Raw genomic sequence first — 22,230 nt, forward strand, 5'->3', positions numbered from 1 at the left:
ATGAATTAATTACATTAGAAATGTTCAAAAATAAATAAAATTTCCTTTTAAGTTAACATCTTATTCTGATTATACTTTTTATTCTTATTATAATATAAATGGAATTTATTTATCCTATAGTTTTGTACTTTCATGTGTATGTTTTCTTTTTGTAAGTTTTAATAATTCTCTTCACGGTTTCACAATTCCTACTGACCTTACACAACCAATTACTTCTGCCCTCTTATTACTATCTGTTTAAGATGGTGCAAAAAATTTATAAAGTTTTACATCACATTCATAAAAAAAAATAGGAAAAGATGAAAATATGGTTGTTTTAGAATATTTAATTTTCTCAAGATACACTTATTAAAATGTTTACTGTTGTATAATGAGCTTTATTTGTTGACACATAACATGGAATTTATGTAAATTTATCCTTAATTTTAAATTATCTGGTGCACCAGTAAAACATTCACCACAATTTATACATTTTAAAAGATATACTGAGTTCTTAGAATTGCAGTTAAATGAATTATTAATAAAACTATTTCTTTGTTTTTGTTCTTTATTATTTTGATACGTTTCATATAACCTAAAGTACATACAGTGTAAATGTATTCTCAAGACGGCTGGAATGGGTATTAGCACTTTAATTAAAATAAAGAACAGAACAACGTTTTGACCTTTTTAGGTCATCTTCAGGTCAACAAAGAGAGAGTTAATCTCTTCAACCTAAGAAGGTTGAAACATTGTTCTGTTCTTTATTTTAATTAAAGTGCTAATATCATCTTCAGGTCAACAAAGAGAGAGTTAATCTCTTCAACCTAAGAAGGTTGAAACGTTGTTCTGTTCTTTATTTTAATTAAAGTGCTAATATCCATAACAGTCTTTTTGAGAATACAATTTTACTTCAAGTGGGTTCCTCATCATTATGAATTTCATACAACATAGTTCTTTCTACCACAAGTGAAAATATCTTCTTTACAAAAATATATTTTTTAGGATTATACGATTATTTTATATGAATGTGTAGATTGTCTTTGTGATAAATAATTTTGTTATTTTTTAATACATCTTTCAGTTTTTTATCTTTTAATTGTATATTAATAAATAGAATATAGATATGTATATTGAAAGTGAATAACTACAGAAGGTATAATCTCCTTTTTAGGTTCACTAATCTCTCTATTTAAATGTTTTTCTTTTTAACAAAAAGGTTATTTTCATGTAATTGCAAAACCTTTTTAATATAATTTTCTCTTGATAGTGACACATAACTAAAAATGTTTGGTTATAACAGTCTGTTACCTCTTGTTCCTTTATTGGAAATCAAATGATATAAGATTTGTAGAAACATTTACCTTTATATGTTTCAGATGATTACTAAATGAATGAACACATTAATGAGAATTTGTGGGTTTTTAAAAAAAAATATCTGTTACAGTCTCCTATTCTGGTGAAACAGCAGAACATCTAACAATTGACAAGTTTTTATTATTTCTTTTGAAGGTAAACTTAGTTTCCATGTTTGTTGGATATAAATTTTCAACAAATTTATGAATCTCTAAATTATTGTTCCATAATAAAAAACAGTCATCTAAAACTCTTTTCCAGAAGGATTTTACATGATGTACAAAATAGCTTTCGAAATAACTGGAGAATAAATTAAATAATTGTAATTTGAAAAATCTTATAGTGATGTTCGTGTAAATTGGAGAAATGTTTGTTTCCATTATTTTACCAGATATGTAATGAAAGATTTGCTTCTTATAAATAAAAATAACATTTTTAAAAATAATATCTAAATCTTCATTAAATTTGGGATGAATTAATTCTTTGTATTTATCTAGGAAGCTTTGACTTTCTTCTGATTTTCTTTGTAATTTTTTAACAAATTTAAGATCATTCATGATATAAGACAAGGAATATGAGATAAAAAAAAAGGTTTTAATAGTTTGTGTTAAGGTCACTTAAATGTTATTAAAATTTAGATTTTCTCCTACAATTTTCTCTTCCTATAATATTGGGAGGTTTCCTATAATATGAATTTATTCACTTTTTGTTTTGAACAAATGAGATTTCATTAATCTCTTATGATTTATGGATTTTAATAGGTAGATAAAAATACATAATGTCTGATTTACTTGAAATCTTTTAATTTTTTTTTTTGTTAACATCACCTCAAATTTATCATCAAAATTATTTAATTTGTTTTATGAAAGTTGTACATGTCAATTTATTTAAGTCTTCCGTTTTTTGGTAAATCTTTATGTAGTTTAAATGTTCATAAACCATCTGATTGTAAAATTCTTAAGTTATTATTTACATGTATTACACGTTTTATCTGTATTTACTTTCTGAAATATTAAGTTACAATTTTTACATTTCATAAGCAACATCTTCCCTTTTAATGTTAAATTATCCTTTACTTGTTTTCAAGTAACAGAATATAATCCATTTTTTGGACAACTTAACTGTAATTCCAAGTTTTTCCTTGAACATCATTGAAATCTCATTTAATAGTTTGATATTTGTGCCTTCAATCAATCTGAATCTAAGTTCAGTATCAGTTGCTTAATTATAATATTCATTTATGTTGTGTGGACCCACATGACTATTCTTACCATGGTTATTGTGCCCTTGTATGATACCAAACCTATACCAAGATTTAACATATTATGGAAGAAAAATTAGTACTTTAACAAAGATTCTTCAGATACAGTGATATCTATTTATAAAATGACTATTTCAGCATCAAAATCAACAAAATACTGTGTGAACTCATCAATCATATCATAAATGTTGTTTCTTTGGATGAAACGTAATAGGTAATTAACTTGCCATGACAAAATGTGAGCTGACAAAGTGTTTCTTTCTTGAATACTAGCTGAAATGGACATATACTTTAACATGAATATCTTTTGTACCCATTGCTCAGAATAGTGTTTTTGAAATGATCAGAGACGGTAGATAATAATGAATGTTTCTACTTTTGAGCTTAATCCAGTGACAGAATTTTACTGCACATATGAATAGTAATTTTATGGTATTGTCTCTACCACTACCTTTTTCAACACCAAACACGTGTTTTTGTCAGCCTTCATTACTTTTGTAATTTCTGCTGGTATTCTTACTTTGTTTGTATTATCATATTCTACTGTTTTTCTTTTTGGTGAGGTGGAATATGTTTATGTATTAACTCTTGCATCAACATTTAACTTATTTACATGGTGTACTGGAAATGAAAAACTTTCATCCATTGTAATAAAGTTTGTTTGTTTTTTTTGCTCTTGCTGGTAAGTCTTTTAAGTCATGAAAAAAATAATTATAGTTTTATCTAACTTCGACTACTAATGTTGTATAACCGATTGGAAAATATTCTCCTAAGCACCATATCAGTAGAAATGTTAGCGTAATTACTACGTCTTTTATCAAGGTGTAGTTTTCTGTACATAATGTTGGAAATCAAGTTTGTAGGTGGTTCTTAAATGAATTGTAGCCTCGGCATGGCCAAGCGTGTTAAGGCGTGCGACTCGTAATCTGAGGGTCGGGGGTTCGCATCCTCGTCGCGCCAAACATGCTCGCCCTTTCAGCCGTGGGGGCAAAATAATGTGACGGTCAATCCCACATTGTTGTTAAAAGAGTAGCTCAAGAGTTGGCAGTGGGTGGCGATGACTAGCTGCCTTCCCTCTCGTCTTACACTGCTAAATTAGGGACGGCTAGCACAGATAGCCCTCGAATAGCTTTGTGTGAAATTCAAGAAACAAAACAAAAAAACAAACTTAAATGAACTGTACACTGCTGTTGTTCATAATTTAGTTTGCTGCATCTATTACTGTTTGATCTGTTAATGTAGCGTAGATACAAAGATCTTTGTAGCATATTTCATGTGTTCTACAAGCTGTGTGTGATTCATTTATTGGTCTGATTCGTCTTTGTCATTCTTTTTTTTTTTACATCCATTTTTAATACAGAGTAACAATATCATGGAATGTGAAGCATGGTAAATGACAAATTCAGTTCATATTAATTCTTTTAAAAATTAACTTTCCTTCTTGCTACATAATCTCTGAGATGGGGAGTTTTTACTTCACATGCTGTTTTTTGTTCCTGCAACTTCACACACATTTTTACCAGAAATTTCCCTTACAAAATATTTGATAAACTGTAAAAAATTGGGAAAACTTAATATGTATGTAGTTTATCTGTAAAGCATTAGATTACTACATAGGGTAAGTGTATAGGTTATCATATATTGAGTTGTTTTTCTCCCTAGACAGTGCCGTGTAGGGTTGGGTGTGTAAGTTAGTGGCATACAATTAAGTTTAGACCCTTCTGAATTGTACAAGAAAATGAACAGTAATAAAGCTGCTTGACACTAACGTTTACCATCTTTCCAAACAGTAGGCCCAGAATACCTGGGTGGTTAAGGCACTCGACTTGTAATCCAATGGTCGCAGGTTCGAATTCCCGTCACACCAAATATGCATGCCCTTTCAGTTGTCGGGGCATTATAATGTTATGGTTGATTCAACTATTTGTTGGTAAAAGAGTAGTCCAAGAATTGGCAGTGGATGGTGATGACTAGCTGCTGTCTTCCTCTAGTCTTACAGAGGGACACTAGTGCAGATAGCCTTCGTGTAGCTTTGCATGAAATTCAAACCAAACAGTATGTATTATGGAGTTCAATAATCTTTAAGTATATTTTGCCACATTATAATCCTACTGTTCATTAGGTCATTACCAACTTGTAAGAAAGTTCAACTGTTTTTATAGCATATATGCATAATGTATGTTTTCAAAATATGTTCTCATTTATCTACAGGTATTTAATAATGTTTCCTCTCCCCTTGTTTCTCTACAGCTTCAAAAAAGAAACGTGACAAGAATTGTCCTCGCAAAATCAAACCTAAAGCCAGAAATGGTTTGTAGTTCATCCTTGTTTTACTCTGATTTCTTTAAGCAAACATTGATAATTTGCAGTTGATAAAGCCATACATGAAATATAAAGTTACGTAAGCTACTTTGTAAGTTATCGTTTTTATTCAGTTTCTTTAAAATTTATTTTAAAAGTTAGTTTTAAATAGCTTAATTCAATACTTAATCATGCTCAAACAGAAAAAAAATCAGTTATCCATGTGTTAACAATGTAGGTTTTAAAGAACAAGTGGTTTTGTTTTCTACTTGCATATGATGATGATGGTTACTCACTTAACAAAAGCAAACAAGTAAACTTAAGATATCTTATATGTTACTTTATATTGAATATATATGTCATTTCTTCCATTTTTTTTATATTTACAAGTTTAGTTATTAAAGAGATAAGAGGACTTGTTAATTATCCTTATGAACACTTGATATAGTTTATGATTTTAAATGTTTTTTTTTTTTGTTTAATCATTGATGTGTTTTATTCATGTGAAGAGAACCTGAAAAAATAGATCTAAATCAATTGTAAGAAGCCTGTATATTTTTTATGAAAATGTTTATAATAGATAGTGTTAGAATTAATCCTTCCTGCTGTGGGTCTTCTTATGGTTATGGTTCAAAGGGCGTGCCATCGCATTCGTAGAATTACATTCCAAATTTTATTGAACTACTGTTTTATGAAACGAATGTCTGTCAGTGAGTTTAGTATGAAATTGTAGATTGTAATTTAAATTTTATTATCATACATTAGTAAATATTAAAAAAAACAGATTGCTAAATATCAATTTTAATGTGCCATATGGCATATTTAACCCTACTTTGGTTCCGTGCGGTGTTTGCGATGGCCAAATACGAAGTGCATGGTTTCTCATGATTTAAAAACACAAATTGCTAATATTGGCAAGCTAGAATATAAAATAAGGACTGCCTATCCTTTCAGTTTGGCAAAATATCACTATATTTAGTAAACCAAACACAGTGGCCCCACCCACTTATTCCATTTTTAGAAATATTTCCTTACATGCACTCAGTTTGCTCCTTCATGACTGGATAACCAATCAGATGTTCAGAATTTCCCCCAAGTGTTTTTTTAATAAGGCTCTTGAAGGTGAAAGTTTCCAAGATATTTTATTTTTGTCTCAAGTCTGGAAAGGAAATGGAAGTGAAAATGTTGTTCAAAATACCATATTTTTAGACCCAAATATATCTTAGTTACTGATTGAATTTATATGGTATTGATGCAGTAACTTGTGTTTTTTATTATTTCAAAATGCATGTATTAAATAAAGAAAACTTTTGTTTTACATCCATGCGTGATATTTGACAAGGCTTAGCTAATTGCAGCAAGTGAGTACAAAGTTCATAAGTAGAAGAGATCATTATTTTCTATGCTTCTTTATTAACTGTTCTATGTTTTAAGTAAAATAACTGAAACTTAATAACTTGTTTGTAAATAATAATAATACGCACACATCATGTAATGTATTAGAACTAAAATGTGACTGCATTACATACTATAGTGGTCCAATAGAAAACAGCTCAAACAAATTATTTTGTAAACACCATATTTGTACTGTTTGATACAATAATGTAAGTGCACATGTGTCTCATCATTGAAACTTTTATAATGTTAGTTGGTTATGGCTGAGAAGTCAGTATCATAAAAATAATAAATTGTTAGTTGGTTTTGGCTGAGAAGTCAGTATGATAAAAATAATAAATTGTTAGTTGGTTTTGGCTGAGAAGTCAGTATGATAAAAATAATAAATTGTTAGTTGGTTTTGGCTGAGAAGTCAGTATGATAAAAATAATAAATTGTTAGTTGGTTTTGGCTGAGAAGTCAGTATGATAAAAATAATAAATTGTTAGTTGGTTTTGGCTGAGAAGTCAGTATGATAAAAATAATAAATTGTTAGTTGGTTTTGGCTGAGAAGTCAGTATGATAAAAATAAGTATATTTAGACTCGACATTTGTGGTTTGTTGTTACAATTTTGTTAATTCTAGAATAGAAAATGTGTAAGTTGTATGCATTTCCTAATTGTTTTATGATGGTTATGAAGGATGGTTATTAGTTGATCAAATAAACTAAACTTATACATAGACAGTTGTGATAATAACAAGAATACAGTTTTTATCAGAACAAAAACGTTTGATAATTATCTGATGGTTAAGAAGAGGTTTTAAAAGTTTCGTATATAAATTTGGCAATTTTCTGATGCATAGAAGTATTTTAAGTTTAAAAATCAGAATGACATGTTTGAAAGCCAACATTTGAAAAGAAAAATGCACAAACAAATTGTTACTTAAAAAAATTGAAACTTAATAAGAAAAATCAGATATTTTGTGAATGAAAGCTTTATAATGTTCACTTATAATCTGCAAAAGTTTGTTAAAATACACATGCTGTATTAAAACTGTAACGAACACAAAATGGTTTGGAGGTTGGTCTTTGGGACCAAGAGAGTTAAAAATGATGTTAATAAAACCACTGTACATTGATGCTTTGTTTTGATTCATCACAAAATAACTGACCACTGTGACATCATAAGCAACACAGTGAGGGTATAGTGTAATATAATATCAAGGCTTCATCCATATGTTTTGTCAAATAAAGTAAGCAACGGTTGTATTTTTTAGGAGAAGGAGGAAACAGCAGTGGTGGTAGTGGTGAAGGGACGAATGTTTTTAACAATTATGAAACTATGTCATTAGGTAAGAGTGTTTCTGTTTTCAAAAACTGCCAACTGTAGCAAAAATATAAAATTGTGTTACTGACAAATTAATTTGGATAATATTCAGATCAAGCACTGGTAAGTAAGATGTAATATTTCTTACCAAGAAAGTTCTTTCTTTTAATGTTTGGATATTCGCTTTTGGTTTAATAGTATAACCATAATTTGTTTAATGTACTACTACTTTGATATTTATCCAAGCACATACAAAAATTAAAATCTCTATAATCATCAAACAAAATGTTTGTTCTTAAAAGAATTGGGCAGAACTAAAATAAAGGTTATAAAAAGCAGGTTATAAAACAAATTACCTGATGAGAATAAAAACGTATGACGGTGAAGCTCAGATTTTGTATCTAGATGAGTTTCATCATATACCTATGGCCTGGCACAGCCAGGTGATTAAGGCACAGGACTTCTAATCAGAGGGTCGCTGATTCAAATCCCCGTCACACCAAGCATGCTTGCCCTTTCAGCCATGGGGGTATTATAATGTGATGGTCAATCTCACTATATGTTGGTAAAAGAGTAGCCCAAGAGTTGGAGGTGGGTAGTGATGACTAGCTGCCTTTCCTCCAGTCTTACACTACTAAGTTAGGGACGACTAGTGCAGATAGCCCCCATGTAACTTTGCACGAAATTCAAAACAAAACAAACCATATATCTACTTCTGTTATTATTTTTACATTAATTAATCTAGAAACTTTTATGAATGAAATCTCATTCTATTTCTGTACTTACATTTGGCTACAAGTCACCTCATTTAAGGAATCAAGACAAAAAGAAAAATTGTTTTTCCGTGATGACAAGGAATCCCACTATTTGTGTTTTCTCTACCCATACCAGCTGTTTTTAAATATAAAAGTGTTTTTTATTTAAATCTGAAAATTTTTCAGATCATTGATGCATTTTACCCTAGCATATAGTAAACAAACCTGTAAGATGCATATTCTGTACAAGAGTTTTGCTGTAAATTTATGAGAAATAATTAGTTGTGAGGATTTTCAAGTATTTCAATTAAATTTAAATGTATGAAACTAATAGTTTTCAAATACAAAAATTCATCTGAAAAGTGATTAGTTATTGCACATTATATTTCCTTGAAACTGTATAATAAATCAGTCATACATTACACTTATCTAAATTTTGAATGAGTTCATTTAGTTTTGCATGTTCAGTTGTATAGCATAAGATCTGTTAGGACTAAGCTAGAACTAATCATTTGTTTTACATGTATATTCATTTTAGAAGAGAGAAAGGCTTTACTCTTGCAGGTAAGTTATATCCTAACTGTTTTTTCTATTAATTGTTCATTTGTACATATGCATACCTTTCTCATTTTATGTGAAACTACATTTCACATTTCATTCAATATTCTTAATAATTTGATTATAATGACAATAAACTTGTTTTGTTTTGTTTTCATTACCATATAATGGTTAATCACCTGTGTGATAAGTAATTTCCTAATGTTGTGACATTATCCAATCAAACTGTGGTATGCAATGGTCATCAAAAAAAAATTAATGATGTGCAATGACAAATCTACTGAACTGACTAATTAATTTTAAAAAATACAATAACAGCAACTTTTAAAGTATGGGAACCTGATTGTAATGATTATAACATTTTGACTTTCAACATTAAGTCATTGTTAGGTTAGAATTACATTCAACTACCTTTTTGAATATAACTTTCACCTGATTAAAATCAAATTTGGCCTTCTGTGAAAGTTACTGTTATCATATTTTTAAACTGATAAACTATTTTCAAGCTGAAGACGTAATCACAGGGATACTTGAATTTATACTAAATTTGAAATGGGGTATATAAGTATCAAACATTTAAGATCCATGGGATTATTCTCACATGAATCTGTTTTCCTATTATTAGCTAATTTTGATTTTTGTATTGAATAATTTGTTTAATATGATAGACATTTTCTAACAGTTACTATTTGTTCATTTAGTAAAAAACACAAAAAACATTTTTGGCTAAAAGTAAATAAATTGCTAATAACTACTAATAGAAGTATGTGGTGGTCATTTCTGATACATCAACTCACCTTCAAATATTAGCAACTTTCCTATTGTAGTTACACTTTTCTGCCTGAGAGAGGACCAACCTTATGAAACTCTCACCTAAAATTCACGTAAAAACGTGAAATTGTACTACTGTGTAATGACGTATCATCCAACAAAACTCTCCATCAAGAGAAGTACAACATACCTTTTTGCAGAAATGCTCCCTCTACATTCACATACAAAAATCTTTATTTGCCTTTTTGATACATTTGTCCTAAGGTGTTTATGCTGAGACTTGTTGAAGTAATATGAAATCAAAAATTAATCTGAATTTTTTTCTGCTGATGTGAGTACAAGTATCACTCACAGTTAACAAAAAATTAGGAAGTTCTTTGCAAATTAAGGTCACAACAGCTACCAAGTGTCAAAAAGTGCTGCTAAGCTTGAAAAATACCAAGTGCAGTGAAATCAAGAGTAACATAACATTGTTAAAATTGTGATTAGGTTCTTGTTGTTACCTGAATTATCTTCTTCCATCCATGTTACATATTTCTCTTAACGTATTTTTGAAGCTGAAATTGAGGAGGATGAAATGGAAGGATTTTCCATCTAGTATTTCTTTACCTGCTGAATATAACTATAAGCTTCCTACCTGCTCATAAGCCTTTTACCCAAGGTTTTCTTTCTTATCTCAATAAAGGCCTAACAACATTAATATTACATCTAACTTTCTAGTTTTTAAATCCAGTGAACTTAATCTAGACTCTGTTGCATTAAAGAATGTTGCAGGTTAAACAGCAACTTTTAAAGTATGGAAATCTGATTGTAATGGTTATAACATTTTGACTTACAACATTAAGCCATCGTCAGGTTAGAATTACATTCAACTACCTTTTTTGAATATAACTTTTACCTGATTAAAATCAAATTTGGCCTTCTATGAAAGTTACTGTTATCATATTTTTAAACTGATAAACTATTTTCAAGCTGAAGATGTAATCACAGGGATACTTAAATTTATACTAAATTTGAAATGGGGTACATAAGCATCAAACATTTAAGATCCATGGGATTATCCTGACATGAATCTGTTTTCTTATCAACTTTGCATGGTGTCAGTGGATGTTTTTCGTACAAGTTGCAAAGGAAAAACAACAAACTTTTTTGCACCTGTGTGTCATGATAGCCCAGTAGCTCAAAACTACAGTTACACTGAAACAAAACTGAGATACAAGATAACCTATGGTTTCATACCTGATTATCTTTTACTGCTAAAGGAGCAGGTAGCATATAAGGAATATGTGGAATATAAGGAATGTGTGGTGCTCTTTGATGAGAGAACATGTTCAAACAGTTGGACATGCACTTAATCTTGGAACAGGTTTCATAAAACTGTGTATATACAAGATATATTACCAGTGATTCTGTTCATCATTCAGTATCAAGGGACATTTTGGATTCTTTGATGCAAAGTATTGAGACGTTAGCATCAAGGATGCCATTCAGCTGTCAGTTGGAAACTACACCATCCTACAACAAAACATGCAAGTTGATTGAAACAGGTAAGAGTGTTCCAGTAGGTTTAATGATAAGCAGGTAAATATATAATTTCTCATTTACTCTGGTTTAATGGTAACTGTATTTAAATATAATGTTTTATTGTTTGAATGATGTAAAATACAATTTTGAATAGTTAACATACTTTATTAATAGACTCATTTATAGAAATTCTTAATATAAATGTTTTCTGTGGAAAGTTCATATCACTGGAAAGTAAAAACATTTTAAGATGTGAAAATATCATATGGAGATTAAAGTTTGTAGTTTATTCAAAGAACTGTATGTATTTTAACTAAAGTAAGACCACTTGTGATTATATCATATATATAGTATATTTACATTGCTATTATTCCAGGTTCTTATAAATCATAAATTATTTATGTAGCATTTATGATTGGCTCAGTAGAAATGGAAGATCTGTTAAGTAGCATTTACCATCTACTCGGTAATGCACCAGCTAGACAGACTAATTTATGTACAAATTACATGAAGCGTACGGCTCGCCTACAAATACTGCAAGCATAGTGTGTTTCATGCTATAGTAATTTCAATAGATTGGAATTTGGAATGCCTCTTGAAGTATTATCAACATTAATTAGTTTTTAAACTATTTGGTACAATTTATTTTAAAAGTTTGACCAGTTTTTGTGGTGAAGTGAGTTTTGTGGGAAAAGTGTCTGTTCCAACATTCAGAAAACTATGATGAAACAGTATATTCTGTTAACCCTTTGCAATTGTATTATGGGTCAAAAAGCTATTTCATTGCATTTGTTGACTTGCATTCAAAAGTTTATTATACTACTATTTTGTGAATTTATATCATTAAGTTTGTTGTAAAACTGTAGATTATAGTTCAAATTTTCATATTATATATTATTAAATTTCTTAATTTAAGAGTAAATATTAAAAAAAACACTCCTAAACAGTGAATTTTATGTCTTACCTGGTATGTTGAATGTAGCATGGATTCAACTTAGATGTTTGTGATGTCAAAATACATACAAAATCTATAGTTTTGTGTGAACCAGAAGCTCAAATTACTAATTCTGACAAGCTAGAAGATAAAATAAAAACCCTTACAAAATCTATAGTTTTGTATGAACCAGAAGCTCAAATTACTAATTCTGACAAGCTAGAAGATAAAATAAAAACCCTTACAAAATCTATAGTTTTGTATGAACCAGAAGCTCAAATTACTAATTCTGACAAGCTAGAAGATAAAATAAAAACCCTTACAAAATCTATAGTTTTGTATGAACCAGAAGCTCAAATTACTAATTCTGACAAGCTAGAAGATAAAATAAAAACCCTTACAAAATCTATAGTTTTGTATGAACCAGAAGCTCAAATTACTAATTTTGACAAGCTAGAAGATAAAATAAAAACCCTTACAAAATCTATAGTTTTGTATGAACCAGAAGCTCAAATTACTAATTTTGACAAGCTAGAAGATAAAATAAAAACCCTTACAAAATCTATAGTTTTGTATGAACCAGAAGCTCAAATTACTAATTTTGACAAGCTAGAAGATAAAATAAAAACCCTTACAAAATCTATAGTTTTGTATGAACCAGAAGCTCAAATTACTAATTTTGACAAGCTAGAAGATAAAATAAAAACCCTTACAAAATCTATAGTTTTGTATGAACCAGAAGCTCAAATTACTAATTTTGACAAGCTAGAAGATAAAATAAAACCCTTACAAAATCTATAGTTTTGTATGAACCAGAAGCTCAAATTACTAATTTTGACAAGCTAGAAGATAAAATAAAAACCCTTACAAAATCTATAGTTTTGTATGAACCAGAAGCTCAAATTACTAATTTTGACAAGCTAGAACATAAAATAAAAACCTTTTTTGCTAAGCTGTCACTATATTTAGTGAAGCGAACATAGTATCCTCACCCACCTGTTTTCCCTTTTTGGAAATGGTCCCTCATGTGCACTTGTATATATCATGCAAGTAACCAATCAAAAGCTCAGAATGTTCCATTAGTAATTTTATCAGACATTTTCAAATACTCTCTTTCTTTTGAGACAAACCTTTGTGCTAGTAAGTTGAGTCTTTTGTAGCTTATTTGAAATTTCTTATTTTTTGTTCAGACACAATTACAGCTTAGCTAGTAAACTTGATAAATTTGAATGGAAATTATGATATTCTATGAAGTAATGTATGAGTTTTTGGTTATTGAAATATTTATATATACATAACCTAAAAACATTTGTTTCACACCCTCATGCAAAATTTCTTGAGACTTAGAAAGCTATTACAAGCAGCAACTGAGTGCAAAGGTTGAAATTAGAAGATGTGAATGTTTGCTTTATTTCTTTATTTACTGTTCTATGTTTTAAGAAATCTAAGTTTAAGAACTTGTTTGGAAATGGTAATAATTTATATACGTGTACAATTTATAATAATTGAGAAGTAACTGTATTTTACAAAATAATAGAACATTAAAACACAGCCTCTTAAGATAGGTCAGTTTGTAAAGACTGATTTAATATTCTTGGATACAGTAGCATGACTGCATGTGCACCTTATCATTGCAACTTCTGTAATGTTAGCCAGTCATGGCTCACAGGTCAATATAATAAATATATATAAATGTATGGTGTTATGAGATTTAAACTATTTGGATATAACATTGGTGTTATAATTTGTAGTAATTCTAGAATGAAGAAAGCATAATCTATGTTTATTTACTAATTTTTAAGGAGGTTACAAGGTCAATCAAATTGGCCAAACCCATATAGAGATTTAATAGTTTTCTCTTCAAAAACAGTTAATAAATATCTGGAGTTTATAAGAATTTTGCATGTGAAATATTAAAACTTTCTGATCTATAAAAGTATTTTTTAATCCTAAAATGAAAATTACTTTGTATGTTGGATAAGCAATGTGCTAAAAAGGTAAAAGAAAAGTTAGGTATATTTATGTGCATATTTAATAATATTAAAGAAAGACTGATATGATATGTATTTTTTCTAGATAGTTGTCTTCTTTTATTTATGTAGATAGCTTGAAAACTTTCTAACCTTGTCACTGTTGGATCCAAATGAGAAGTACTTTATATCTTTCCTACTGAAGGTTGTAACTTATTCAAAACAGAAGGTCTTTGGAATTGTAAAAAAGCTCTAAAGGACACGATCCTCAAGGCAAAATTGAATTTTGTGATTGTTGCAACAAGTGCAAGAATTTCTACATAATATCAAACTGATGACACATTAGTCCTCTTTTGTGCAACTGATTTAACAAATGTGACAACAGATCTAATTACAAGGTGATCTAGTAAAAGGCAAGAGACTGAATGCCATTCGTATAATGAACATTGCCTTCGATGACAATAGCGTGTTGAAATCCTACAAAAATATGGACATTGGGATAATCAGAAAAAATATCACTCATCTACTTCACAGGAAGAGGAACATTAGTGACAGATATTTTGGAATTCTGTATGAATAGTAAGAAAATAGTGTAAAAAGTTGTGAAACGATTGTAAAAATTGAAACATTGAATCATGAGCAAGGGATACAGACATGCTTAGAAGCATTTTAAGGGGGTTGTGAAAATACTGTTTGAAGCAAGTTGGATGCAAGAACAAAATTGTAACAAGGTCTTGTAGCAGTACTGAGACTACTAACCCAGCTTTGAGGCTAGACAGTTTCTTCTTTGTACAACTTGTGGCAAGTGACTATTGTGTCTTTTTGTCAGTCATGTAAAAAATATTTCTGTTTGTCACACGATCAAGGTTCTGTGTATTGAGACTTCTTGGTTAACAAGCATATAATGTATGGTAATCTCTCCACTATTGGACTTGTTGCACAATGTGTAGCTGTGGACCACATGTTGGAGGTATTTTGAATGGAAGATTAACAAGTTTCTGTGGCTCTCTTGTAAGTCAGCAAAGCAAAAATATGATGCTTACCAGGCAGAAAAATGAAAGGAACAAACCAGAAGAAGACAAGAAACAGATAAATAAAGAGAAGAGAAAAAGGAACAGGAGGATGAAATGATAAACCAGAACAATTAGAAGAAGTGGACCAATGACTTGCAAAAAAGCATGATTTAACCCTTCTGCAATGGGTCAGGGTTCAAAGGCCTTGTTATTGTGTTTGTTGACTTTTTATTAATTTGTGTCATCAAATTGTAGATATAATTCAAACTTTAATATTATGGAAGACTTGTTTTTTAATTTAAAAGTAAGTATTAACACTCCTACGAAAAGACGTTTCTAGTGCTGATTTCTCCAAGCCCGTCCCCCTGGCTATGGTTTCGCTAGATAGTAGATAGGGACAGTGGGAATCTCGTTAATCCATTCATTAATGGATTTAAATGGCAATTTCATTTAAATACAAAATTATTAGCCTAATATTAATAACCTTTTACGTTGCTCTGGGGCCTATTAGGCCCCACTTTTTGTAGGAGTGTTAAAAGAACTCATCTAAATATAAATTTTAGTGAGCTATGTGATATGTTGAATGCAGCATTGTTTAGAATTAGATGTTTGTAATGTCAAAATACAAAGTATATTATTTTGTACAAATTAGGAACTTAAATTATTAAATTTCCAAGCTAGAATATGAAATAAGAACCTTGTATCTTTTTTTATTTTGTTGACATGTGGCTTATGTACTGAATCAAACTTGGTGGCCCTGTTCAGCACTTTCCATTTTTTAAAATGGTCCTTTTTATACTCTCACTGCAACATATGACATGACTAATGAATCAGCAACTCAGATTGTCCCCAGAGTGGTTTTCCCCACTGTTTTAATCTTTGAAAAGGCTTCCATGTTCTTTCGATCCAAGTTTTTAAGAAGGTAGGTTGTGTTTTTATTATGCTCAAAGTTTCATGTTTTATAAAATCTAAATACATCTTAGTAACTAATATTAATAAATTATAGTGGAATTCTATATTAACAGTGTAGTTATTTATAACTCTTTTGGTTATTCAACTGTACATATAAAACCTAAAAAAATGTTGATATCTTTCACATGCAAAATTATAAAAGATTTTGTGAAGATACATGTGCTGTATCAAAATCTATAATGCAAATACTTAACGTGTACAAAAGTGTAGATGGACTTGTGTATATTTTACTGAGCCCTTAGCGAAAGTGTTAATTAAAACAATTAATTTATCAGACGTTTTTTAATAATTTTTTATTGTATTGCAATTGTTCAAAGTCATATGTTATTTGAAAAATTAAATGTTTATTTGCCTGTGGTCTGGTCTGCCTTATCTATTAAGTGAGTTTCTCAGTGTCTCGTTGTAAAGATAATCCTTGCTGAACACAGATGTTCTTTTATTATTTTGTAATAATTTCTTTGAACAAGACTGTTTGAAAGTGAGATTTTAGGCTATGGAGAAGTCTGAAAAGTATTATTAATGTCCAGTGTGAACCCTGTGTGTATGCTTCTTTCACTGCTCTGTAATGTGTCCATTAATTATTAATGTTTTGTCATAGTTTTTCCCCATGCTTAATATTAATGTTTTGTCATAGTTTTTCCCCATGCTTAATATTAATGTTTTGTCATAGTTTTCCCCTACTTATATTAATGTGTCCATTAATTATTAATGTTTTGTCACAGTTTTTCCCTGCTTAATATTTGTCTGTGGATGATGATGTTTAGTTTTCTTCTATTGCTCATTAACAAGTCACACACATACAATATATTTTATTATGGATCATTATTTCTTTGTTTTTACACATAGAGTAAATTATGGTTTCATCCTTACTTCTTGCTCCTGAAGTCCAAGATTAGATCTGGTTATTTACTTATGTTTGCACCATTATAAGATAGGGCTTGGACGTGATAACTTGTCCATAACATGTTATACATCAACAATAACACTTTGTAATAGTACATTACTTCTTAATGTGTACACATTGTAGGTAATATATTGTGCTAGTTCATTACTTCTTAATATATACACATAGACACATTGATTAGATCCGGCTAATTACTATGTCACACACCATTAGAAAATAGACCTTAATCTGTTACCCCATATTGTGTCTCCAGTAATCTAATTACTCCATGACATGTACTTGAATTAGATAATGTTTCATCTCCTTTCTTTACTCTGTAACATATGCATATGGAACACAGTATTCAGACATGGTTCTGGGCCTTTTCCAATTGAATATGTTCATAACCTGTCATGTTCTGGGGACACTGGATTTGTGTGCAGGCTGTCTTCTCTACATGACCACATCCTACCCACAGATTGATTCCACGGCCACTGGTTTTCCATTTTTTTGTTTTCACATTGTTCTTTCTCTCGTACATTACCTTGTCCCTCTTTACTAACTTCCTTTATCCTGGGCCCTTGTTCCTGATTCCTCAGCCCTAGCTCTCTGTATCCTCAGTCTAATCTGGTCCTATTCTTTACAGTATGTGTGACTTTCTCTCCATCTCCTCCCTCAAGTCCTTGCTGAGTTTTAGAACATCCTTTAAGAGGTACCTTTGGTAGCTCCTCACAGCTGTCACAACCTTGTGTCCACTGCAGTGCCCTTCTCCCATGTCTGGCATAGGCCTGTTGTGTCTAATAGTTAAGGAGCTGTATATGGATACTCTTCACATGTTCCCTTCTCATACAGCTGGTATTGACCCCTAGACACTGGTGGTTAAGGAAGTGATCTTTCTTGGTAGAGTCTGAATGTACCCTAACCTAACTACACATATTGGCCTTCCTGTGATTTGTGTAAAGTTCTCTGATGGTTGTATACCTATTATTCCCATCCTTTTGACACCTTCCTGGTTTTTTTGCCTCTTCCTATTCTTCAATCAGGCTTAGAGTATACCCTGATTGAGATAATTTGAAGCTTCCATAGGTGTTGCACCCCATGAGCTTCCTTTAACACTCTTGAAAGGATGTTCACCTAGATAATTTATAAACAGGCCCATTTGTCATCTCAATGTGGGATTATAGCTAATCTAAGCAAAAAGATGAGTCATCATATTGGAAGTTAACATTTTCCTTACATGAAAATGAATTTCCAGTAGATACCTCATCTCATATTCCCACCATCTCTTTCTCCATTTCCCTGTGTATTGGGTTACCTCTTCAAAGAAGTAGAATTTTCACACACAAATATGGAGGTAACATTTATGCAGGAAGATGTATTGCACCTCCATTGGTGAAGGGTTTTGATGAGTGGTATATCATCACTCAGTAGCACAGTTTTACACGAATTTTAGGTGGGAGTTTCACAAGGCTGATGACATGCAAATCTCTAGGGGTAGAAGAGCATGACTTCCAGAGGAAAATAGCTTATCTGTGTACAGAGATGAATGTTGATCATAAATACATTTGCAGGTATGGAAAATGTTAACTTTGTTTATTTTTAAATGAAATAAAGTGATAAATATAAAAAGAAAGTATATTTTGTTGTCAGTGATAATGGTAGCAAAATTTTTATTTAAAATTCCAATTTCAATTATATATTATGTAACTGACAAACAAATTTATATACATATAAATACATGTTTTAATAGGATAAAAATAATATTCAATAAATAATTATTTCAGTCATCAGAACATTCTCCCCTCACCTACTGCACTATAGATCTGGGTGATTTATTACATTGATTAGTGTCACATAAGCTAAACATTTCATAGAGTAAAATTAACAAATCAAAGTTAGCATTTTTGATAATTCCAACAGTTGAATTGAACAAAATTATAATTAACTCAATTCTCATGAAAATAATCAACTAATCAAAATTAGTGTTTCTGGTTATATTAATTATTTCAATAACCATTTGATTGAAATTATGATTAAATTACACATAAGAAAATTATTCGAATTAGTTAAATCATGGTTTCTAATAATTCTAAATATCCAAATAAACAAAACCTTGTCATTAAACACAAGCTACATGATGGGCTCTTACGTTTTACTGAATTGGACTATTTAAACTTGATTTTAGTATTTTTTAGCCTCATTTTTTTATCCATAAATTGATAACACTATGTAACGCAAATTTTGTTCCTGGATTGTATGTGTTATTTCTTAATTGCTTATGTTGTAAAAGTACAGAAAGTGGCCATTATTCCCTTTGAACTTTGCTTTTGTGATCTGGATAATGAAATTTAAAAAGTAACCTATTTTCTATGTAAAAACGAGCAAATTTGTACATTTTCATTTATACAAGGTCTGAATAAAACAACATATGAATTAAGATTTACATGTATTTATACTAAAGTTATACAAAAATGAACAAAAAATGTTTAGAAGTGGGTAGTTTTTCGAGATTTGCAACTGTAATGTAAATCACTTTCATGTATCAGCCCCCAACTTATACACTCCCAGGTCACAGAAGCAAAGTTTTAAGAAAAAAATTGGTCTTTTCCATTTATTTTAGGCATAAGCAATTGGGAAATAATATTTTCTGCCCAGGAACAAGAAGTAAAAATTTTGTTACATACTGTAATTTTATTTCTTGGTGTTATATAAGTAGGCACAGATCTAAGGAAGGGGGACAGATTTCCTTTTTTTATAGAACTTATCAGTAAAATTGCCAAGCAACCATATAGGGATTTTAAAATATTTTTAAACATCAAAACAACTGAAATCTACAACAATCCAGTTAAGACATCAGCCACTTACTGAGTATTTCAAAGTTAATACAATAATATAAATGTCACTTAAGCCTGGTAAATTTTTGCACCGTGGCTTCTTCCAGAAAATAATAGATAAAGTACAAAATATTATCTTAAGAACTTTTGATATTCACATAGGAGTTTAAAGAGGTTATTGAAACTTGAAAACTGTAAGAAAAACAAAGTATTTTTACACTTAGCATGAAAATAACATTTCGCTCAGAATGACTCGGTAAAGGCTTCACAAATTCGCAGACAAATTTTTAGTAAGGGTTGTTTACTAAAAATCTGTTTTTTCACCTACAGTGTATTTGCAGTTTTTACTAGAAGCTACTAAAATTTTGTGACTTTATACTAGCACATTCAAAATTATAATGTGGTGGTCACAAGGGCAGCTGAAGTGCTTCCTTCTGTGTACATAGGGTTAAGCTGAACAAACTTAAGTTAATTAATCAAAACAGTAATGAGAAATCACTGAGCAATATTTATAGTGCATCTGTAATAGTACTGATGAGAAACACAGCTTAATAGATTATTTTTGTGCGACAGTTACTGATGTAATGAATGCTCATGGATAAATCATTGAATTAAATGCCAGTTCTACAAGCTACAAGTCATTTCTTTGCTTGTAAAACACTTATGTTCTTAATATTGGAGGTGGAGATGAAAAAAGTAAAATTTTTTATTGATGGATTTTAGTGATCACTAAGAGAGAGATTCATATTTTGCACGAACTTCCAAGGTAGTCTGAAAAACAATTTTTTTCACTTGTTTCCAGAAAATTGTTTTTTCTGTATGTAATTTGTAAAAAATTGGTTCAATAATACCTAGAAAGGCAACTGATATTTATTGATTATGCCTGAAGTAAAAAAGAAATAGAACATTACTAAAAACATCATCTGTTTGTGAAAAAAACAGAATGTTAGTGTATTCTTTGTCTCTCGTATATCAGTGTTGAATTATACAAGTCTAACGTTTATAACAAACATTTAAAAATTCATTAGTATTAAAATAGCAAGTGAAATAAAGGCCATCATTATATGATAAACTTGTAGTTTTAGATTGGCCTTTTGACTAAATTAAATACACACAATTGAAACTTGGGGAACCTTCTGCCCCACCTTATAGGTTAAGCAGTTGACTCAGTGCTGATATTGAGATATTTGTTTTATTTGAAATTTGAAACTATCATTAATACTCTTGAAATACGTTATTTCATTAAAATTAAACACATAAACTAAGGTGTTTTTTTCTTCTTTGTTTTTTGATGACCATTGGCTTAATTTATGGGGTTTTTTCTGTTACCATATCATGGTGAGAATAGTAATTGTTATGGTGCATATGGTGATTCTTTTACCTGACTGTAAAAGTTGATGAGATTTGATTAATTTGTTAGCCAAATTGTAAAGAAAAACCTTTTTTTGTGTTCTTGTTTTTTTAATTTTTGGCTTTTATCTAACTGTAGTCATTGTATTGTCAAAATATATGAAAGTGTTTCTATAGGCTATAAGGAGAAATTATGCATCTGTGAGAGGGATAATTATGATGTATGTCACTAGTCCATTATTATTACCCTGATAATATTTTATAATATGGATCACAAAATTTAAAGATAAACTTGTTTATGAATATTATGACAGTTAGTTTTTTGTTCATAAAACCTAGACCTTTGATCTTTAGGTAAAAGGTTAGTAACCTCAAGCTATATGTTTTTCTTTTCCTATTTCAGTGCTGTGGGGTAATATCTGAACACACCAAAAAGATGTGTACACGATCTCAGCGTTGTCCTCAGCATACAGATGAACAACGACAGATAGTACGTCTTTCGCTGCTTGGCCAGCAAATGTACGTATTTTTATGACACATTTTGTAAGTAGTTTATAAAATGTATATGTGTATAAGTTACCACATTATATTTCTAAATATAAATGTCAAAATTACTCAGTACTTGGTGTCACTGTTTCAGTTTTCTCCAACAAGAAGCTTTTCTATTACTAATATGCAATGCTGTAGACCAGAAGATTCTAGGGTTTGAGCCTTAACATGTTGCTGACCATGTAGTAAATTTTTTAGCCATAGGAATAAGTGTGACAGTCAGTACCACTAGTTAGTTAATAGAAGCTATGTGGATAGGAGGTACTGCTGATCATTTGCACTCGCTGCAGTCAGAAGTTATAAATTATGGGTCTCACTTGGACATTTAGTCCACGTGTAACGTAAATTTATTGTTCAGTTTGAAAACACTAAATACCAATATCAGTAAAAAAAGATATATATTGACGTACTTTTGCAAATTAACTTGCCAGTATTGAAACAAAAGTCTTGTGTGGGCAAGTTTCAGGTTCATCTCTCTCACGCTACCTACTCGTACATTGCGAGACACTAATTTCACA

General features: G+C 30.2%; 1 protein-coding gene across 9 annotated transcripts in view; it reads left to right on the forward strand.

Moving 5' to 3' along the window:
* Positions 1-22,230, forward strand: part of LOC143231897 (ataxin-7-like protein 3) — a 60,233-nt gene that overhangs the window by 22,664 nt on the left and 15,339 nt on the right. For all 9 annotated transcript variants that reach the window (XM_076466689.1, XM_076466692.1, XM_076466690.1 and 6 more), the window contains 4 exons: positions 4,847-4,906; positions 7,550-7,624; positions 8,893-8,918; positions 21,567-21,682. In XM_076466689.1, coding sequence (XP_076322804.1) covers positions 4,847-4,906; positions 7,550-7,624; positions 8,893-8,918; positions 21,567-21,682 — 277 coding nt within the window. The remainder of the gene's footprint in view (positions 1-4,846; positions 4,907-7,549; positions 7,625-8,892; positions 8,919-21,566; positions 21,683-22,230) is intronic.

Source organism: Tachypleus tridentatus, chromosome 11 (assembly GCF_004210375.1).
Source record: "Tachypleus tridentatus isolate NWPU-2018 chromosome 11, ASM421037v1, whole genome shotgun sequence".
Classification (NCBI taxonomy): Eukaryota; Metazoa; Arthropoda; class Merostomata; order Xiphosura; family Limulidae; genus Tachypleus; species Tachypleus tridentatus.